The sequence below is a fragment of the Leucoraja erinacea genome, chromosome 2 (genome assembly GCF_028641065.1).
Source record: "Leucoraja erinacea ecotype New England chromosome 2, Leri_hhj_1, whole genome shotgun sequence".
NCBI lineage: Eukaryota > Metazoa > Chordata > Chondrichthyes > Rajiformes > Rajidae > Leucoraja > Leucoraja erinaceus.
In genome coordinates this window covers 5481776-5504672 of record NC_073378.1, presented here as the reverse complement: position 1 = coordinate 5504672, position 22897 = coordinate 5481776, and the positions used below count along the sequence as shown (strand labels likewise).

The 22897-nt window shown below is 44.8% G+C and overlaps 1 protein-coding gene across 1 annotated transcript in view; it reads left to right on the top strand.

The window, feature by feature from the left end:
• The window catches only part of LOC129716309 (nucleotide-binding oligomerization domain-containing protein 1-like), a 51716-nt gene extending 29934 nt beyond the window's left edge, over positions 1-21782 (top strand). Inside the window, exons 9-13 of the mRNA XM_055666179.1 lie at positions 3694-3777; positions 11192-11275; positions 13475-13558; positions 17503-17586; positions 20966-21782. Coding sequence (XP_055522154.1) covers positions 3694-3777; positions 11192-11275; positions 13475-13558; positions 17503-17586; positions 20966-21035 — 406 coding nt within the window. The 3' untranslated portion in view covers positions 21036-21782. The remainder of the gene's footprint in view (positions 1-3693; positions 3778-11191; positions 11276-13474; positions 13559-17502; positions 17587-20965) is intronic.
• The last annotated feature ends 1115 nt before the right edge of the window (positions 21783-22897 follow it).

The following is a 22897-nucleotide window of genomic DNA, read 5'->3' as shown; positions in this document are numbered from 1 at the left end:
GTAGGTAGTCGCCAATGAAATTTACTGAAGTCAGCACCTGACGACAACCAACGTCGCCTGACATCATCCTGGCGACAACCTACGACAACCTACGACAGGAGAAGGCGGGCAACGTCAAGCCCACTGTCGGCGAAAGGTTTTGAACATTTCAAAATCCAGCGGCGACAAAAAAAAGTTACGACAATTGAGGACACGACAATACAGGCGACAGCCCACAACCATGTGGCAACAGCCTATTTTCCAGCTGGTGCCGAAAAAATCGCCTAAGTGGGACAGGCCCATTATATATTTTTCTGAGGTGGTTGCTATTATGGCAGTGAATGCCCAACATCGTTTTTCTGTGGTGGACAAAAGTGCCGGAGACACTCAGCGGGTGCAGTAGCATCTATGGAGCGAAGGAAATGGGCAACGTTTTGGGCCGAAATACTTCAGGCTGAAGAAGGGTTCGACCCGAAATGTTGCCTATTTCCTTCGCTCCATAGATGCTGCTGCACCCGCTGAGTTTCTCCAGCAGTTTTGTCTACCTTCAATTTTCCAGCATCTGCAGTTCCATCTTAAAGCTCCTGAATATAGAAGAGAGATCGAGCAACTGTCCATAAGGTGCCAGCCCAATAACCTGGCCCTCAACACCAGCAAAACCAAGGAACTAATTGTGGACTTTGGAAGGAGTAGGAGGGGGACCCACAGCCCCGTTTATATCAACGGGTCGATGGTTGAAAAGGTCAAGAGCTTCAAATTCCTGGGCGTGCACATCTCTGAAGATCTTTCCTGGTCCAAGAACACTAACGCAATTATCAAAATAGCTCATCAGCGCATCTACTTCCTGAGAAGATTACGGAGAGTCGGATTGTCAAGGAAGACTCTCTCTAACTTCTACAGGTGCACAGTAGAGAGCATACTGACCGGTTGCATCGTGGCTTGGTTCGACAATTTGAACGCCCTGGAGAGGAAAAGACTACAAAAAGTAGTAAACACTGCCCAGTCCATCATCGGCTCTGACCTTCCTTCCATCGAGGGGATTTATCGCAGTCGCTGCCTCAAAAAGGTTGGCAGTATCATCAAAGACCCACACCATCCTGGCCACACACTGATCTTCCTGCTACCTTCAGGTAGAAGGTACATGAGCCTGAAGACTGCAACAACCAGGTTCAGGAATAGCTACTTCCCCACAGCCATCAGGCTATTAAACCTTGGCTCGGCCAAAACTCTGATTATTAATAACCCATTTTCTGTTATTTGCACTTTATCAGTTTATTTATTTATTCATGTGTGTATATATTTATATTATGGTATATGGACACACTGATCTGTTTTGTAGTCAATGCCTACTATGTTCTGTTGTGCTGAAGCAAAGCAAGAATTTAATTGTCCTATACAGGGACACATGACAATAAACTCACTTGAACTTGAACTTGAAACATGAATCATTTTCCTGTGGTTGATAGCTATTGACATTATCATGTTTTATCCATCAGAAGTCTATGAAAGGCAGACAATTAAAGCTTTGAACATAAAAGATCTCAGTTGGTCGCTGTCCAAGCTTATTAAACTTAAGAGCAGGAGCTTGAATGTCTATGATTTAAAAACAAATCAACTGTGTTCCTTTTTGGTATGCTTTGACACTTCCCATTCTGTTGTGGAGTACACAAAAGGGATATTCTCAGCTCCTTTTCCTGGTGATAGTACATGTTCCTTTAGTGTTGGCATTGAGAGATAATCAGGTTTATGTTACGTGAGGGTAGGTATTGACAAGATATAGGGAGAAGATCCATGAGGACTATGGAGATATAACTGCTGGGCTCGCAAGGGTTTTCAAAATCCCTCCCAAAGGGAACAGAGAAGTTGTCCAGTAAGTGCTTTTTCGATCTGAGCAAAAGCACCCGTGATTGTGATGTATTTGTCAGTCTGCAATGGAATATCAGCCTGGATTGCCAGAAGTGTATTGCGTCTATGTAGTGTAGCAAACTCTGGAGGCTGTTAATGTTGTAACTACTCCCAAAAGGAGATGGGCATTCCCACTAGGAAGGCGAGTGTTAACTCTTACCCTGCAGCTCATAACAAAAACCTATATTATTGTTCTCTGAGCAAAGGAAGATACCAGTCCAGAGCATTTTTATTTATTTACTAGAAGTGAGCATAAATGACAGAACAAGTATGGCATTAAACTTGAGACCCTTTCAGGTCCTCTGCATCAACATGATCTCTTAACACTATTTGAAAAATGTACAAATGAAGGGAACAATTGTAGGTACACAAAAGTGCTGGTGAAACTCAGTGGGTGCAGCAGCATCTATGGAGCGAAGGAAATAGGCGACGTTTCGGGCTGAAACCCTTCTTCAGACTCTTGAACTTCCTCAGAACAATTGTAGGTGCCTTGCCAACTAGAGCCTGCAATGCCACTCAATGAGGTCATTCCTGTTTTAGAAATACTTAAAACCTCTTCCACCGCTCTTTGAGAACAAAAGTTCTCATGATCCTCAGAGAAAAGAATGTTGCCTGATCAACGTCTTAAATAACCAATGGCATATTTTCTAGATTGACCCACCCACGAGATGAAACATCCTCTCCGCATCCATTCTGTCAAGATCCTTTATATGTTTCAATCAAATCAATGGGTGGCACGGTGGCACAGCGTTCGAGCTACTGCCTTACAGCACCAGTTTCGATCCTAACTACGAGTGCTTGGTAGCATGGGGTTTGTACATTCTCCCCGTGACCTGCGTGGGTTTTTCTCCGAGATCTTGAGTTTCCTCCCGCACTCTAAAGATGTACAGGTTTGTACGTTAAATGGCTTGGTATAAATGTAGAAATGTCCCTAGTGTGTGTAGGGTGTAGTGTTAATGTGTGGGGATTGCTGGTCGGTGTGAACTGAAGGGCCTGTTTCCTCACTGTATTTCTAAACTAAAATAACTCCACTCCACTAGACTCCAGCCTGCCCAACCTTCCCTCATAAACCAATCTTCCCAAGCTTATCCAATTTGCTTCCAAAATATTAATATCCTCTTGTAAATACGGAGCAATAAGAGCAAGGGCAATGTCCGCGTAAACCTTTATCCTCAGCACTCAGTTTGATTGTTTTGATCGTTGCCGGTGGGTGCATGTGACTGCTCGTTATTCAGCTTAGTTTAATATTATCACATATACACATTAAGGGACAGAAGTTTAAGGGTAACATGAGGGGGAACTTCTTTACTCAGAGAGTGCTAGCGGTGTGGAATGAGCTTCCAGTGGAAGTGGTGGAGGCAGGTTCGTTGGTATCATTTAAAAATAAATTGGATAGGCATATGGATGAGAAGAGAATGGAGGGTTATGGTATGAGTGCAGGCAGGTGGGACTAAGGGAAAAAAAGTTGTGTCGGCACGGACTTGTAGGGCCCGTGCTGTAATTGTTATATGGTTATATGTTATATAGTTATACTGAGGTACAGTAAAAAGCTTTTGTTTGCAGCATGCTATCAGGTCAAAGAAAAGACGATACATGAATACAATCAAACCATCCACAGTGCACAGATAAAGGTCATTCAGGGTCATTCTGAAACTGTGAAAGATGTTTTAGAAATGCAACCATGAAAACCAATGGTATTGAAAAGCTTCATTACATTTGTCGAACGAAGATCAATTATTTTCTATTTTACTTGCAGTTTCTAAATCTCAAGCAATTGACCAAAATATCTTGATGTTTAATGATCGACAGGTTCTGGGGAAATCAAATAGGAGACAAAGGGGCTGAAGAGGTTGCAGAAGCGTTAATAGATCACCACAGCCTGAAAGAGATGAGGTAATTACATTTATTATCATATGGCATTTGCTTGCAAAACCTTTCTGAAACTAGGGCATAGAGGATAATGATGGGTTAAACAGACTATCCTGGTGCTCTCTGAAGTTCAGAAGAGTGAGGAATCTCATAGAAACATAGAAAATAGGTGCAGGAGTAGGCCATTTGGCCCTTCAAGCCTGCACCGCCATTCAATATGATCATGGCTGATTATCCAACTCAGTATCCCGTACCTGCCTTCTCTCCATACCCCCTGATCCCTTTAGCCACAAGGGCCACATCCAACTCCCTCTTAAATATAGCCAATGAACTGTGGCCTCAACTACCTTCTGTGGCAGAGAATTCCACAGATTCACCACTCTCTGTGTGAAAAATGTTTTTCTCATCTCGGTCCTAAATGATTTCCCCCTTATCCTTAAACTGTGACCCCTTGTTCTGGACTTCCCCAACATCGGGAACAATCTTCCTGCATCTAGCCTGTCCAACCCCCTTAAGAATTGTGTAAGTTTCTATAAGATCCCCCCTCAATCTTCTAAATTCTAAATTCATAAAGCCTACTAAATGCTCATAGACCTGCAGGAATTGATTCATTCAATCGATAAGGATTATTTTCTTACCAGGGGTGTGCGGGTTGGGGGGGGTTCATGTTCTCAAGATAAGGCTCCTGAGTCGAGATGAAATCTCTTTAGCCAGAGGGTGAGAACCCTTTGGAATTTTCAGCCCAAGGTGACAAGGAAGAGACAACTGCTGCACATGTCCAAGCTAAGATCAATCAATAGATGTTTTGATATTAAGCAGCGATAAGCCATGATCTCAATTACATGGTGAAATGGTCTTGAGGGGTCAAATGGGTTATTGCTGCTTCTCTTTCATGTGTGCGGTATTGCATAGAGGTTAAATTGGGATGGGATCACGGGTTTCCTTTCTCAATGCTATTTTAAATAACCAGTTTAGATTTCACAATCCAACAGGTTCCTCATTTTGCATGTGATGTCTTATTATGTTGGCTTAAAGCTGAATTTAAATTCTCCTTTAAATGAAAACATTTAACATTTTATCTCCTGGATAACTGCTTTGATAATGAGTACACTGCCATACTACATCTAAATTAATATCTTCATAGGCTAAAATAGGAGGAGTTTGTCACAAAAATATTCATTTATCCACGAAAATCTCCTCTAGTTCCAAAGGATGGCCTCTTACTTATTTACCCTATTTCCACTGAATTCACAGCAGCTGTATTATGTTTGTAATATCCTTAAGGGTCTGTCCCACTTACGTGATTTATTCGGAGACTTGCCGGCACCCGTCATAGTTGCAGCAGGTCACTGAAATGTTTCAAAACGTTGAAAATCCAGCGGCGACCAGAAAAAGGGAAAACTCTTTGGGCGACTACTCACGACCAAACAGGCATGACCTGCTGCGACTATGACGGGTGCCGGCAAGTCACCGAAAAAATTGCAGAGGTGGGACAGGCCCTTTAAGTATGCAACACCCAAAGAGTGCAGAGAAGATTTATGAGGAAGTTGCCATGAATCAAGGGCCTGACCTATAGGGAGAGATTGGGTAAGCTCAACCTTCAGTCCTTGGTGTGCATGAGACTAAAGGGCCTGTCCCACTTAGGCGATTTTTTTCAGCGACTTGAGTATAGGAGCAGGGAGGTTCAACTGCAGTTGTACAGGGTCTTGGTGAGATCACACCTGGAGTATTGCTAGTACAGTTTTGGTCCTTTAAAACCGAGATGAGAAGAACTTTTTTCACACAGAGAGTGGTGAATCTCTGGAACTTTCTGCCGCAGAGGTGTAGTCGAGGCCAGTTCATTGGCTATATTTAAGAGGGAGTTAGATGTGGCCCTTGTGGCTAAAGGGATCAGAGGGTATGGAGAGAAGGCAGGTACAGGATACTGAGTTGGATGATCAGCCATGATCATATTGAATGGCGGTGCAGGCTCGAAGGGTCGAATGGCCTACTCCTGCACCTAATTTCTATGTTTCTATGTTTCTATGACTGCCGACGATTGTCATAGTCGTAGCAGTTTGCAGAAAAACCGTCGACTGGACCCCCCCTACGACAATGTCTGCGACAAGTTACAACAACCTACCACCTAGTCAACGTCAAGCCACGACAAGCTACTGACAACCGGCGACCCTTTAGGACATCCACCAATGACCACACCTACGACAACCTACGTCCACGCCGCGGCAAGCTGCGGCCCTGTCAGCGACAACTGAAGACAACTTAAGACAATTCAGTCGCCGGTATCTGTCACGACTTGACGTACGTTGGCGTAGGTAGTCGCCAATGGAATTCACCGAAGTCAGCGCCGGCGACAACCTACGTCATGAGAAGTCAAGCAACGCTCATGGCCGTCAAGCCAACTGTCGCCGAATATTTTTGAACATTTTAAAATCCAGCGGCGACCAGAAAAAAGACACTGTGGTGCGTGGGTGCTCAGTCCGTAAATCTGGAGCAGGAGCTCTTTCAGGCCGAGATATTTATTATTGTCCGGGGGGGTCTGCGAGGAAGTCCGTAACTTCTTCCACCGCATCCTGGTCCAGGGCCCCCACCAGGTAATAGAAACCGGTGGCATCGACCGTGATGCCCCGCAGGTTGAACTGGGCCTCCGCCTGCTGGAACCAGATGAGCGGCCGTGTGGTCCAGAAGCTGGGCAGTTTTACGGCGACTGCGTCCAGATCCAGGGCCGGGCTGGCGTGTGAGGGGGCAGGGCTTTGTTCTGTCTCCATCATACAATACAATACAATACAAATTTATTATCATTTGAGCCCCAGTGAGACTCAAACGAAATGTTGTTTCCACAGCCATACAAACAAAGACACTGTCTTACAGACATACACATAATTAAATTCACACAAACATCCATCACAGTGAAGCCACTGTGATGGAAGGCAAGTCTTTTCTCTCCCCTGTTCTCCGTGTCTCTCCCGATGTCCAAGCCCCAGGCGGGCGATGATGAGTCCCACGGCCATTTTAGGCCACGCGGGGCGATTTACGGCCCCGCTCCCGGTCTGAAAGTCCAAGGTTGGAACCCCCACGGGCGATGGTGAGTCCCACGGCCATGAAGCCGTGCCGGGTGATGTACGGTCCCGGTCCGGGTTGTTCCAACCCCGTGACACCGGCTGGAGAAGTCGCGTTGCGGGAGCTCCGGGAAGCGGTCTCTCTCGCTCCTCCCGGACCCGCGAGCTCCCGATGTCACAGTCCACCGGACCTGCGGCTGCGTTGCTGGAGCCTCCGAGCCCCAGGAGTCGAGTCGCAGCAGCGAGTCACCGCCGCTCCCCACGCTCCGAGGCCGGCCAGCCCCACGATGGTGAGTAGTCCGCAGCTCCGCAGTCTCCCGAGCCCCCGGGTCGTTCAGGCTGGAGGCTGCTCCACGGTGCTAGGCCCCAACGACAACCGAACCCGACAGGGAAAAGGTCGGGGCTCCCCAGGACAGGGAAGAGATTTAAACAGTTTCCCCCGCCCCCCACATTTACACATTTAAAAATACTATTAAAAAATTGGGCACTTAACGGCGACTACATTTAACTAGACAAAAAAAAAAAAAAAAACTGACAGGCTGTAGGGGGCGCGCTGCAACGGGCTTGAGTCGCGCCGCCACAAAAATATGACGCCAATGGAGCGTCGGGGGCACCAATGTGGTGCGTGGGTCTCAAAAGGAGGCACGAAGTCCAGTGTTTTGAGAAGCACCTTTATTGTATTCCTCCCGGTTGAAGGGAATACGAAACCGGAGGAAGATGGCACCCAAACCCTGCCTTTTAAACCCTCCGGCTGAGGGCCGCCTCCGGACTGCACCACTCCTGTGCCGAGGGGTTCGGCAGTATAATGGCACGACCCTTAGGAGCCGCCACAATACGATTCTTTGGGCGACTGAGGAGACGACTCACGACCGTACAGGCAACACCCCGGCGACCACGTGGCAACAGCCTGTAGTCGCCTAAAAAATCGCCTTAGTGGGATAGGCACTTAAGGGGTTATCTTATTGAGATGTATAAAATCACAAGGAGAATAGATATGGGGAATGGAATCTTTTACACAGAGTAGGGGAGTCATGAACAAGAGGACATACTATAGGTTTAAGGTGAGAGGTGAAAGATTTAATAGGAACATGGGAAACCTTTTCACTCAGAGGGTGGTCGATATATGGAATGAGCTGCCAGAGGAGATATTTGAAGTAGGTATAATAATAATATTTATGACACTTGGACAGGTCCATGTAAAGTAAAGGCTTAAAGGGATAGGGATCAAATGTAGACAAATTGAACAATCTTCAATGGGGCATCTTGGTCGCCATGGATGAATTGGGCAGAAGGGAACATTTCCGTGCTGTGTGACTCTACGACGATGTCATTCCAATGCTCTGCTTACTGATGTCCCATCTTCACATTCTACAAATTCTATCATCTAAAATTCTGACCATCTGGACTGTTCACACATTAATGATGGATGTTAATGGTGGATGTTAATTTGTGTTTATTGTGTGTTTTGTTATTTATTATTACATGTATGACTGCAGGCAACGGAATTTCATTCAGGCCGAAAGGTCCGAATGACAAATAAAGGAATCTAATCTAATCTAATCAATCAAAGTCAATCAATCAGTTTTTATTTGTCACATTGCACATAAAGTGCAAGTGAAATGAATTTGCCAGCAGCGGTACAATGATAAAGAACACACAAACACAATAAAAATGTAACACAAACATCCACCACAGCATTCATTCATCACTGTGGTGGAAGGCACACAAATTGTCCAGTCCTCCTCCATTTTCCCCCGTGGTCGAGACCACAATCCTCCGCAGTCACTGCTGCGGGCGTCCAGATGATAAAGGACAAGGTAAAAGTCAAGGTAAGTCCAGGATCGGCACTTCCCCACCGGAGACCGCGGCGTCAGGCTGGTGTAGGCCGCAGACCGGCGGTCGAAGATTTAAAGTTTGCATCGCAGCCAGAAGGACCGCAGACCGCAGGGCCAGCGGTCGAAGCTCCCCTCCAGGGGTGATGGTACGTCCATGCTGGCCCCGCGGTAGAAGTTGGCCGCGGGCCGGCAGTGATGGCTTCTTCTTCCCCCGGGTCCCCCACGAGGGATCCCGGGCTGTAGACGCCGCGCCAGCTGGAGCTCTGCAGACTGCGGCTTCAGGCTGCCGGCAGCCGCGGGCCAGCGAAACGGAGCGCTCCCCTCCAGCGAGCCCCAGCGAGGGCTCGCCCGCTCCACGCCGAGAGTCCGCACTGCGCCCGCTGCTGAAGCCCCGGGCGCGTCTCCGGGAAAGGCCACGCCGATCCTTGTTGTTAGGCCATGGGGAGGCGACCTGGAAAAAGGTTGCCTCTCCGTGGAGGAGGTGACCAAAGCGGTTTCCCCCTTATCCCCCCCCACACACACAAAACACACCGAGAAACATCAAAACCATACTGTAAAACATACTAAAAAAACAAAAAAAGTAGAAAAAAAACTGACACGCTGCTGACAGGGCGCCGGCTTGCAGCGCCCCCACCGACCAAATCTATTAAGAATCTGCTCACCGAGTTACATTTATACTGGTTCAAGCAAAGATTGTAACTAGAATGTTGCCTGGGTTTCAGCAACTAAGTTACAGAGAAAGGTTGAACAAGTTAGGGCTTTATCCTTTGGAGCGCAGAAGGTTAAGGGGGGACTTGATAGAGGTTTTTAAAATGATGAGAGGGATAGGCAGAGTTGACGTGGAAAAGCTTTTCCCACTGAGAGTAGGGAAGATTCAAACAAGGGGACATGACTTGAGAATTAAGGGACAGAAGTTTAGGGGTAACATGAGGGGGAACTTCTTTACTCAGAGAGTGGTGGCTGTGTGGAATGAGCTTCCAGTGGAAGTGGTGGAGGCAGGTTCGTTTTTATCATTTAAAAATAAATTGGATAGTTATATGGACGGGAAAGGTATGGAGGGTTATGGTCTGAGCGCAGGTGTATGGGACTAGGGGAGAATACGTGTTTGGCACGGACTAGAAGGGTCGAGATGGCCTGTTTCCGTGCTGTAATTGTTATATGGTTATATGGTTTATATGGTTATTGTGTCTTAATCTTCTTATCTGCTTTCAAATCCCTCTGAGGCTGAAACCCTCAAGTCCCTCCCTATCCATTTAACCCCATTTTGGTTCCTTCCGCATCACCATCTTTGATTCCTCCATCAATCTAGATTGTGCCTTCATCTACATTTATCCTTTTTCTGGAATTCCCTTCCTAAGGCCCCTGTCCCACTTAGGAAACCTGAACGGAAACCTCTGGAGACTTTGCGCCCCACCCAAGGTTTCCGTGGGGTTCCCGGAGGTTGCAGGTGGTTCCTGGAGGTTGCAGGTAGTGGAAGCAGGTAGGGAGACTGACAAAAACCTCCGGGAACCACTGGGAACAGCACAGAAACCTTGGGTGGGGCGCAAAGTCTCCAGAGGTTTCCGTTCAGGTTTCCTAAGTGGGACAGGGGCATAAGTGGAATCTCATGTAGATAGGGTGGTAAAGAAAGCTTTTGGTGTGCTGGCCTTTATAAATCAGAGCATTGAGTATAGAAGTTGGGATGTAATGTTAAAATTGTACAAGGCATTGGTGAGGCCAATTCTGGAGTATGGTGTACAATTTTGGCCGCCTAATTATAGGAAGGATGTCAACAAAATAGAGAGAGTACAGAGGAGATTTACTAGAATGTTGCCTGGGTTTCAGCAACTAAGTTACAGAGAAAGGTTGAACAAGTTAGGGCTTTATTCTTTGGAGCGCAGAAGGTTAAGGGGGGACTTGATAGAGGTTTTTAAAATGATGGGAGGGATAGACAGAGTTGACGTGGAAAAGCTTTTCCCACTGAGAGTAGGGAAGATTCAAACAAGGGGACATGACATGAGAATTAAGGGACTGAAGTTTAGGGGTAACATGAGGGGGAACTTCTTTACTCAGAGAGTGGTAGCTGTGTGGAATGAGCTTCCAGTGAAGGTGGTGGAGGCAGGTTCGTTTTTATCATTTAAAAATAAATTGGATAGTTATATGGATGGGAAGGGAATGGAGGGTTATGGTCTGAGCGCAGGTATATGGGACTAGGGGAGATTATGTGTTCGGCACGGACTAGAAGGGTCGAGATGGCCTGTTTCCGTGCTGTAATTGTTATATGGTTATATGGTTATAAGCCTCTCCACTTCATTTTTCTTCCTAAAAACCTATCTCATGGATTAAGTATTTAGTCACCTGCATTAATATCCTTTTTTTTTAAATGGAGTCAAATGCTCTTTTAAAACACATCAGGATATTTCACTGTGCTGAAGGTGCTACAGTATATGGAAGCGTTTGGTGTTCATCTTGGCCATCTTCACTGAATTCTAAGATCTGATTACATCGTAATTATGCCTTGAGAACTGTGCAAATGAAAATCTGCCATTTGTTTCCACCTTTTCCTAGCCTTGCAGCAAATCTGATCTCATCAAAGGGCGGCCAACACTTGGCCAAGGCACTCTGCAAGAACAACTCGCTGAAGATACTCTGGTAAAAACTGGAATTCTCGGGGATGGTTGAACACCAAGAACATTTTTAGATGTTACTGAATGGAAAATGTAGCTATCCAGTCATTTACTCTGAAATTAATCAAACCAAATGCTCATAAAGTTTACGACCAGAATGAATCATTTATATGAATTTAGTTTTTGGGAGTTGATTTGACTTTTTTTCAGAAATATAGAAGAGTTAAATTGAGGTTTACGGTATTACAATTTACATTTATAGCAGCCTTTATACTAAATACTCACACTCACCTAGTCAAAGGCTAAATGCATAATTAAGTTGAATCAATTTAATGGCATATTTGACTTGATGCAAACTCTGAATTGCCTCAGAGATGGTAATACTAAATACAAAGCATTCCTGGGAGTGGGGGCTGTTCTGTGCAGAACGTTCAAAATGAAGGGGATTAGAGTTTAAAACTTTGAAATGAAAAGACGGCTTCACAGGGTGGATATTAGAAAGATGTTTCCCATGGCTGGAAAGTCGATCATAAGATCGTAAGTGATGTGATCAGAATTAGGCCATTCAGCCCATCGTCTACTCTGCCATTCAATCATGGCTGATCTATCTCACCCTCCTAACCCCATTCTCCCGCCTTCTCCCCATAACTCCTGACACCCGTAATAATCAAGAATCGATCTATCTCTGCCTTAAATATAACTTTGGGGCATAGTCGCATTGCAGTTGTACAGGGTCTTGGTGAGACCACACCTGGAGTATTGCGTACAGTTTTGGTCTCCTAATCTGAGGAAGGACATTGTTGCCATAGAGGGAGTACAGAGAAGGTTCAGCAGACTGATTCCTGGGATGTCAGGACTGTCTTATGAAGAAAGACTGGATAGACTTGGTTTATACTCTCTAGAATTTAGGAGATTGAGAGGGGATCTTATAGAAACTTACAAAATTTTTAAGGGGTTGGACAGGCTAGATGCAGGAAGATTGTTCCCGATGTTGGAGAAGTCCAGGACAAGGGATCACAGTTTAAGGATAATCTTTTAGGACCAAGATGAGAAAAACATTTTTCACACAGAGAGTGGTGAATCTGTGGAATTCTCTGCCACAGAAGGTAGTTGAGGCCAGTTCATTTGGGGCACCTATTTTCTATGTTTCTATGTTTCTATAGTCTCAGGCTCTCAAAGTCTCAGTCTTGGGCGCATAGTTCCAGGATAAGGGTTGAGACACGAAGGACTGAGTTTACAAGGAGGTCATTCACTTGGAAGACCATGTATCATTTGAGCCCTTTACAATACAGGGTTTTGGATGCTCAGTCATGTAGTATTTTCAATGTCAAGATTCATAGATTTTTGGAATGCAGAAGAATCACCTTGGAATGCGGAGATAAGGAAGAGGGTCAGATATTAATTGGAAAGCAGGCGTAAGGGCATGAAAGGACTGTCACTCTGTTTAATGTTATGTATATTATAACCAAACATGATCAATTTTACAAAAATCCCTTGTATGTATCCCTTTAAAATACATCCGCAGTTACTCCCTACCCATCCCTTCTATTAATTTTGCACCAAAGTCATGGCATGTTGTACACAATAACTCTTCATTGTATATCCATTGAGAGTGGGGAAGATTCAAACAAGAGGACATGATTTGAGAATTATGGGACAGAAGTTTAGGGGGAACTTCTTTACTCAGAGGGTAGCTATGTGGAATGAGCTTCCAGTGGAAGTGGTTGGGGCAGGTTCGATTTTATCATTTAAAAATAAATTGGATAGGTATATGGACGGGAAAGGAATGGAGGGTTATGGTCTGAGTGCAGGTAGATGGGACTAGGGGAGGATAAGTGTTTGACATGTACTCGAAGGGCTGAGATGGCCTGTTTCCATGCTGTAATTGTTATATGGTTATATATTAGATTAGATTAGATTAGATTAGACTAGATTTGTTTATTGTCATTCAGACCTTTCGGTCTGAACGAAATTTTGTTTCCCTGCAGTCATACATATAATTTAAAAAATGACAAAAACACACAATCAACACAAATTTAACATCCACCACAGTGAGTTCACCAAACACCTCCTCACGGTGGTGGAAGGCAAAATCTTAAAGTCTCTATCACTTCCAAAGCAGTTTAGTTATGGCCAAGTCTTTAAACCCAACAACCCAGACATGGAAATTCCCATTAGGAAGTGATATTTTGGATTTTACAGTCTTGTGACATTCTTCCTGCAGGTTGACACAGAATGATTTGGATGACGAAGCAGCTGAACGCTTTGGCGAAATGCTGAGAGTCAACTGCTCTTTGGAAAAGTTATGGTAATATTTTATTCACGCCCCCACTGTGAATGGCGACTTTCAATCTTTCCGTGTCACTGCAATGATACCAAAAGGTGATATTCTAACATAAATCAGTTTATGTGGACCTACCGTCAAGAAACATCGGAAAAATGTTGCTTTTGTTTTGCTAGACTAAAGAGTTATCAGGCTCATTTGTTCCTAACATGTTTTCAAGTGTAAATGTAACTCCGATAGGACAGAAAAGGTGTTTTCTGGTTGATGGTCAAAGACCCTACACATTATAGTGCTTCCAAGATGGCGCCCACTCCAGGTGACTATTTGCGTGCTTGCCGCAAAAACAGATTTACAAACGCATATTACAATCACGCCACACTCTTACATGTAGAATGGACCCATTGTAATCATGTATTGGCTTTCTACTGACTGGTAAGCACACAACAAAAGCTTTTCACTGTACCACTCTACATGCGACAATAAACTAAACTGACAACTGATGTTGGAGAAAATTTGCACGATATGTCCAAAGGCAACTTGTCATCGACTCTACTTAGGAAAGTTTGTATGTTCTCAATTACTTTCATATTGCTTTTACCCCCAACCCATTTGAGAGTGGAAATTTGAGACATGTCAAGGCATTGTGGATGTGAGTTGTGGACGTAGCCCAAATCATCATGCAAGCCAACCTCCATTCCATGGACTCCATCTACACTTCACTCTGCCTCGACAAAGCCACCAGCATAATCATGGGTCAGTCCAATCCCGGTCACTCCCACTTCTCCCTCACCGTCAGGCAAGAGGTACAGAAGTTTGAAAACACATACCATATAACCATATAGATACATAGAAAATAGGTGCAGGAGTAGGCCATTCGGCCCTTCGAGCCTGCACCGCAATTCAATATGATCATGGCTGATCATCCAACTCAGTATCCTGTACCTGCCTTCTCTCCATACCCCCTGATCCCTTTAGCCACAAGGGCCACATCTAACTCCCTCTTAAATATATCCAATGAACTGCCTCAACTACCTTCTGTGGCAGAGAGTTCCAGAGATTCACCACTCTGTGTGTGAAAAATGTTTTTCTCATACTGTATAACAATTACAGCACGGAAACAGGCCATCTCAGCCCTTCTAGTCCGTGCCGAACATTCTCCCCTAGTCCCATCTACCTGCACTCACCATAACCCTCCATTCCTTTCCCGTCCATATACCTATCCAATTTATTTTTTAATAATAAAATCGAACCTGCCTCCACCACTTCCACTGGAAGCTCATTCCACACAGCTACCACTCTCTGAGTAAAGAAGTCCCCCTCATGTTACCCCTAAACTTTTGTCCCTTAATTCTCAAGTCATGTCTCCTTGTTTGAATCTTCCCTACTCTCAGTGGAAAAAGCTTATCCACGTCAACTCTGTCTATCCCTCTCATCATTTTAAAGACCTCTATCAAGTCCCCCCTTAACCTTCTGCGCTCCAAAGAATAAAGACCTAACTTGTTCAACCTTTCTCTGTAACTTAGTTGCTGAAAACCGGGCAACATTCTAGTAAATCACCTCTGTACTCTCTCTATTTTGTTGACATCTTTCCTATAATTTGGTGACCAAAATTGTACACCATACTCCAGAATTGGCCTCACCAATGCATTGTACAATTTTAACATTACATACCTCCAGATTCAGCGACAGTTTCTACCCAGCAGTAATCAAGCAATTGAATGGTACTTTCATCAGCTTGCAAGCAATGCTGCCCTCCCATCTACCTCATTGAAGACCTTTGGACTATCTTTAATTGGACTTTATTGGAAATGAGCTTGCACTAGATGTTGTATCCTATATCTGTACACTGTGGATATCTGTGATTGTAATTATGTATAGTCTCTTTGACTGGATCGCACGCAAATTGAAACTCTTCACTGTACTTCAGTACACGTGACAATAATAAATAAACTAAAACTAAAAACAAACTGAACTAAACAAAATAATTTAAAAGCACAAGGACAAGAGTAGCCAGAGAGAGCATGAAAGATTGCGACTGTGTAAAGGGTATACGATGAAGTGGTCGATTTGATCCACAGCTCACAAATTCATTCTTTAAAAGTTGTGATCCCAATGTGAATCTGGCATAGTGGGGAGATTGTGAAGACGTAAATACCACAATAGCAGAGGGATCTAGGAGTACAGGGATACATAGTTACAGGAAAGTGGCATCACGAGTACATGGGGTGGTCAAGGATGCTTTTGGTACATTGATCTTCATCAGTCAGGATATTGAGCATAAAACTTTGGGTGTTATCTATATTACTAAAATTCTGATCTTGCCCGCTTTTGGCTCGCTGTGGCGTGATTTCCGAGAGAACGCCTCTACCTACGGCCATCATTTTTGGCCACCTCGCTAAGAGCCCCCTTCCGCCTTCCGGGACCGAAGGATTTTCCCCATCGGTGAAAAATCAGAGAGATATTAATGTTTTTTTTAAAATTTGCCATTCTTTCTTCTGCCTCCGCTGGTGGGAAGGGGGAGGGACTATAAAACCCAGAAGTTGTGTGCCTCACTCAGTCTCTGCAAGATGGAGGAAGCCAGAGGGTTACTTCTCTTTGAGCTAGGAATAACACTGAACACATGTCTACTCAACTGTGAGTCCCCTTAATGTGGTTTGAAAATGAAAATATGGTTGATTTGAAGTAAAAAGGCACTACCTGCAAATGGTTGTTTGGGTTGAAGTTAAAAGGCACTACTGCAAGTGGTGGTTTGGGTGCTTTGGCTTGAAGTTAAAAGGCACTACTGCAAATGGTGGTTTGGGTGCTTTGGCTAACTTCCTGTTTGCACTGTATATTGATTTTAGATAAAAAAACGCTACCACTTACGGCTGTGATTTTTGGCCATCTTACTCAGTTCCCCTCCGCTCAGCAGGCGCAGAGGATTCTTCCAATCATTGAAAAATAAAAGTGTTATTGGTGTTTAAAAAATGTTGAGAATCTCTCTCCTGTCAATCACGCCATGAAGGCCATACCTTTTCCGGTGGGAGGGGGAGGGATTATAAAACCCGGAAGTGTGGGTGTGGCTCAGTCTCTGCATGATGGGGGAGGGAGAGGTCACGACTCTGTCTGAGCTGTGAATCAACTGAACACACTGAATGTCTACTGAACTGTGAGTTTGGTGTTTTGTGTGGTTTTATGGTGGGTTTATGGTGGTTTGATCCTGCATGAAATGGTATGAAGCTGCATTTGAATTTGGCGACCTTGCACCCAGCTTGAAATGGAATGAAACTGCACTTGAATTTGGTGGCCTTGCACCCAGCTTGAAATGGAATGAAATTTGGTGGCCTTGCACCCTGCTTGAAATCGAATTTCAAGGAATAGCCATTAGTCAACTGCCATCCCACCAGCCGCGAGTGAGCTGCCAGCACATCAGGCTTGAGGGACTGAGCGGCTACCCCAAGAACCCATTCCAGCGCTCCAAAAATCCCTCCCACTGGCCACCATTTTTGGAATTGGTGGAGAGGTGGAACATTGAGCCATGTGAACATGGGACCCAACGGGTCCCACTTAGTCTGGTATGTTATATATGTACAAGGTGTCGGTGAGGCTGAATTTGGAGTATTGTTTTCAGTGTTAGTCATCCAGCTACAGAAAGGAAGCCATTAAACTGGAACGAGTGCAGGGGAAATTTAGAGGGACGCTGCCAGGATTTGAGGGCCTAAAGTTATAGGAAGGGTACAGGCAAGCTAGCACTTTATGCAGGATGGTGATCTGTAGACTTGTATAAGATCGTCAGGGGAATAGATAGGATGAATGCACAAAGCCATTTACCCAGAGTAGGGGAATCATGAATCAGAAGACGTTGGTTTAAAGTGTGGGGGAAAAGATTTAATATGAACCAAGTGGCAACTTTCTCCACTCAGGGGGTGGTGGGTAGATGGAAGGCCGTTGAGAGGTAAATTACCAATTAAATGGTGAATCCTTCATAGGTTGAATGAAAACAAGATAACGTCCAAGGGAACTGCTCATCTCCTCCAGGCGCTCAAGGGAAATACAACAATTGATGAGATTTGGTAAGGCACAAATCACGGGCAAGTGAACATTTGAAATGTAAATGTTAATGAATATTGAGGGAACTAAGACAATTTGCTGTTATTTGACCAATTTTCACACAGTTGTTTGTGAGACAACATTCAACCCAACATTCAGCAGGTTTTTATACATTTATTTAGGAGCTGTTGATGGGCAAAGGCAATAGCAACCCTAATATCCTGGATTAATTCTTAGCCCAGGTCATTGAATCATAATTAGGATAGGAATACCTTCACCCAGTTTAGTGTACTGAGGCACATTATGCTATCCTTTCTGCAGTCAGAATATTGAACGCAGACTGTTTAAGACAGTCTGACATTGACAATCCTACCGAGTTATGTGCAGGAGTTGTATATTTAGTTCACACTGTTCTCCCAGGGAAGTACAAAGTATAATTGGTTTTATTTCAGATACACTGATCCGCATTGTCTGTTTGCAACCAACAGGCAACTTTTTAACCTGCATTGTCCAAAACAACAAAAACATAGAAACATAGAAATTAGGTGCAGGAGTAGGCCATTCGGCCCTTCGAGCCTGCACCGCCATTCAATATGATCATGGCTGATCATCCAACTCAGTATCCTGTACTTGCCTTCTCTCCATACCCTCTGATCCCTTTAGCCACAAGGGCCACATCTAACTCCCTCTTAAATATAGCCAATGAACTGGCCTTGACTACCCTCTGTGGCAGAGAGTTCCAGAGATTCACCACAAAACAGATACTGAGTTGGATGATCTACACTGCACAAAGCCATGCTCGCTATCCCTATCAGTCCTTACCTTTCCAAATGAAGATTAGTTCTATCTCTCAGAAACCTCTCCAGTAACTTTCCTACCACTGATGTAAGGCTCACAAGCTTGGCATTACCTGCTTTATGCTTTCAGCCTTTCTTAAATGAAAGCACCCTCCAGTCTCCAGGTATCTCATCCACGGCTAACAAAGACACAAAAAGTACTGACAGGGTCCCAGCAATTTCCTCCCTGGCATTCCTGCAGAAAACATTTGTTCAGGACGTGGCGATTTATTCACCTTGAATATAGACACAAGAAGCTGGAGTAACTCAATGGGACAGGCAGCATCTCCGGGTGATGTTTCAGGCCAAGACCCTTTTTCAGACCTTATTCGCCTTTATGTAGGCATGCCGTTGCAGCAGGCAGTAAAGAAAACGAATGGTATGTTGACATTCATAGCAAAAGGATTTGAGTATAGGAGCAGGGAGGTTCTGCTGCAGTTGTACAGGGTCTTGGTGAGACCACACCTGGAGTATTGCGTACAGTTTTGGTCTCCTAATCTGAGGAAGGACATAGAAACATAGAAATTAGGTGCAGGAGTAGGCCATTCGGCCCTTCGAGCCTGCACCGCCATTCAATATGATCATGGCTGATCATCCAAATCAGTATCCCGTACCTGCCTTCTCTCTATACCCCCTGATCCCCTTAGCCACAAGGGCCACATCTAAGATTGTTCCCGATTTTTTTCTCCTCCGGTTCTAAAGGATTTCCCCTCTAAGGATAAGCTGTAAAATCTTGTCCTGGACTTCCCTAACATCGGGAACAATCTTCCTTCAGGACTGTCTTATAAAGAAAGACTGGATAGACTTGGATTGTACTCGCTAGAATTTAGGAGATTGAGAGGGGATCTTATAGAAACTTACAAAATGGCCCTTGTGGCTAAAGGGATCAGGGGGTATGGAGAGAAGGCAGGTACGGGATACTGAGTTGGATGATCAGCCATGATCATATTGAATGGCGGTGCAGGCTCGAAGAGCCGAATGACCTACTCCTGCACATATTTTCTATGTTTCTATGTTTCAAGACTGCCAGGATCTCTAATGACAATAATGTTCCAGAGCATCACTGGTGTTTTTCCTGAGTGCACTAGCTTCCATGTCCTTTTCACTGCTGAAGTTAGCACAGGATGATCAAGATGACTAAAACTGTAGATCAAGATAAGCAAAGATTAGACTTGATGCCTACAGGAAGCTTTGTAAATAATCAGTGCAAGACTGTCATTGCCAGTGTAAGCTACCAGTGAACTGGATTCAATTAGTCACGACAGGCACCAGTGATCTCCTGAATCCACTGTCATTGGACTTGGAGGAGATGCAAACTTGAGAGGACATAAATAGATCATCCATCATTAAATTGTATAGCACTTTGGATATTATAAGTATGTGATTTCATTTTCGCCACTCATAATGATGAAAAATGTCCCAAATTCTCATTACATCCACCTAAATGGTGAGGACAGTTTGAAAGATAAATCCAAGTCAAGTCAAGTCAAGTTTATTCGTCACATACACATACGAGATGTGCAGTGAAATGAAAAGTGGCAAATCCATTTGGGTGCTTGGCATTTTCAAGTGACTAAAGTTGGGATCCTCCGAGTGACAGTCTTGGAATTGTGTACCCACAGTTAACCACTTTATATTATGTAGAAATTGTTTTATGATGAATAGGGCAATATTTGAGATAACCGCATCAAATGTAGTCATACAATAGCACAGTGGCGCAGCTGGTAGAACTGCTCTAGAGACATGTGTTCTACCCTAATCTTGAGTGCTGCCTGCCTGGAGTTTATATGTTCTCCCTGTGACTGTGTGGATTTCTTCTACCTCCTCCGATTCCCTCCCACATCCCAAAGACTCGCGGGTTTGCAGGTTAATTGGCTGTTGTAAATTGCCCTTGTGCGTAAGGAAAGGACGAGAGAGTGGGACAATATAGAACTAGGGTGATCATGGACTATGTGGGCCGAAGGGCCAGTTTCCATGGATGTTTAGAAGGATGAGGGGGAATCTTATAGAAACATATACAATTATAAAAGGACTGGACAAGCTAGATGCAGGAAAAATGTTCCCAATGTTGGGCCAGTCCAGAACCAGGGGCCACAGTCTTAGAATAAAGGGGAGGTCATTTAAGACTGAGGTGAGAAAAAACTTTTTCACCCAGAGAGTTGTGAATTTGTGGAATTCCCTGCCACAGAGGGCAGTGGAGGCCAAGTCACTGGATGGATTTAAGAGAGAGTTAGATAGAGTTAACTAGAGCTAGTTAGACCCATATCCCTTGACTCCACTAGCTCTATTTAAGAGAGAGTTAGATAGAGCTCTAGGGGGATAGAGCTAGTGGAGTCAAGGGATATGGGGAGAAGGCAGGCACGGGTTATTGATAGGGGATGATCAGCCATGATCACAATGAATGGTGGTGCTGGCTCGAAGGGCCGAATGGCCTCCTCCTGCAACTATTTTCTATGTTTCTATGTCTAAACAATAGACACATTTCTTATTTTAAAAATCTATTTAAGTTTTTGATTTATGAGAAAAATGTTAACCATTCTATAATGTTCTGCTCTTTACTTTCTAGTCTAACGGATAATCAAATTCTGCCGGATGATATCCAGCACTTTGTGAAAGATAAACGCATCATCATCTAGAGACCGCATTCAAAACACCATGGAGACCAATTGACTCGGTTGGCAATAATCTCACCTCTGCATCAAAAGCTCAATGCTTCAAACCCAATTCCAGAAATCTCAGCATATAATTGAAATGGTCAGGAAGGAAGGCTGCTTAGCAGGACATATTATCCTTTATTTCACAGTGTAACCAAGGCCCCCTTCTGCCTTTTCAGTTATATCAGAGATGAGGAGGAAAATATTGAACAGTAACATGATTTTGTGGTCCTCACTGTGCCAATTGACTGCTGAATGTTGTCCATTGCCACATGCAGGACAACGCTTATGAAATGTAAAATGTTCTTGATGATCCTGTTCTCGTAGTAATGCAGTTTTGACATTCTTCAGTTCTTCAGTGTTTTCAAGCATGATCTGATGTGTTATATTCTGGGTTTTATATCCATGACCCATTTTGAGATCACCTGTTTGAGATCAAAGATGTACATAGAAACATAGAAACATAGAAATTAGGTGCAGGAGTAGGCCATTCGGCCCTTCGAGCCTGCACCGGCATTCAATATGATCATGGCTGATCATCCAACTCAGTATCCCGTACCTGCCTTCTCTCCATACCCCCTGATCCCCTTAGCCACAAGGGCCACATCTAACTCCCTCTTAAATATAGCCAATGAACTGGCCTCAACTACCCTCTGTGGCAGAGGTTTCCAGAGATTCACCACTCTTTGTGTGAAAAAAGTTCTTCTCATCTCGGTTTTAAAGGATTTTCCCCTTATCCTTAATCTGTGACCCCTTGTCCTAGACTTCCCTAACATCGGGAACAATCTTCCTGCATCTAGCCTGTCCAACCCCTTAAGAATTTTGTAAGTTTCTATAAGATCCCCTCTCAATCTCCTAAATTCTAGAGAGTAGAAACCAAGTCTATCCAGTCTTTCTTCATAAGACAGTCCTGACATCCCAGGAATCAGTCTGGTGAACCGTCTCTGCACTCCCTCTATGGCAATAATGTCCTTCCTCAGATTTGGAGACCAAAACTGTACGCAATACTCCAGGTGTGGTCTCACCAAGACCCTGTACAACTGCAGTAGAACCTCCCTGCTCCTATACTCTAATCCTTTTGCAATGAAAGCTAACATACCATTTGCTTTCTTTACTGCCTGCTGCACCTGCATGCCTACCTTCAATGACTGGTGTACCATGACACCCAGGTCTCGCTGCATCTCCCCCTTTCCCAACCGGACACCATAGCATTTTGTACCACAGCAAATATGCCAGAGAGAGCTCCGTGTTGAGTCATCATATTGGAAAAGTACTAACGAAATTTCTCCTGCCAGCAGAATGTTGACAGATGAAATAGTTCCCCGTTTAGGAAGGCTAAAGGGCCTGTCCCACGAGCATGCGACTGCATGTGGCAAGCGCGACTAAACTGGAAGCGGGGTCCGCGCGGAGGCCGAGTTATCCCCGTACAGGGCCGGTCCCACCAGCATGCGCCTGCATGCGGCGAGTGTGACTAAACCGGAAGCGGGGGCCATGCGGAGGTCGAGTGAGTGACGTGAAATTCGAGCGAAGTCCGCAGGAAGTTTGCGCGTAACGTACGGCGTCAAGGCGCTGCGTACGGTGTCGAGGCGTTGCGTATGCCCGTCGAGGCGGTGCGTTCGGCGTCGAGGTGGCTGCGGGCCAGCAGGCCGTTGCCGCACGGAATTTTTGAACACTCAGTTTTTTGGAGCCCCGCGCGATGTTGGGACCAGCTCCGCACAACTCCATACGGCTCCAGCGATCGAAGTGGGACCGGCCCCGAGAGGCCGTACGGCTCAAGCGACCACGTTAGGTCGCGCTAGCCGCATGGAGTCGCATGCTCGTGGGACAGGCCCTTAAGCGTCCAA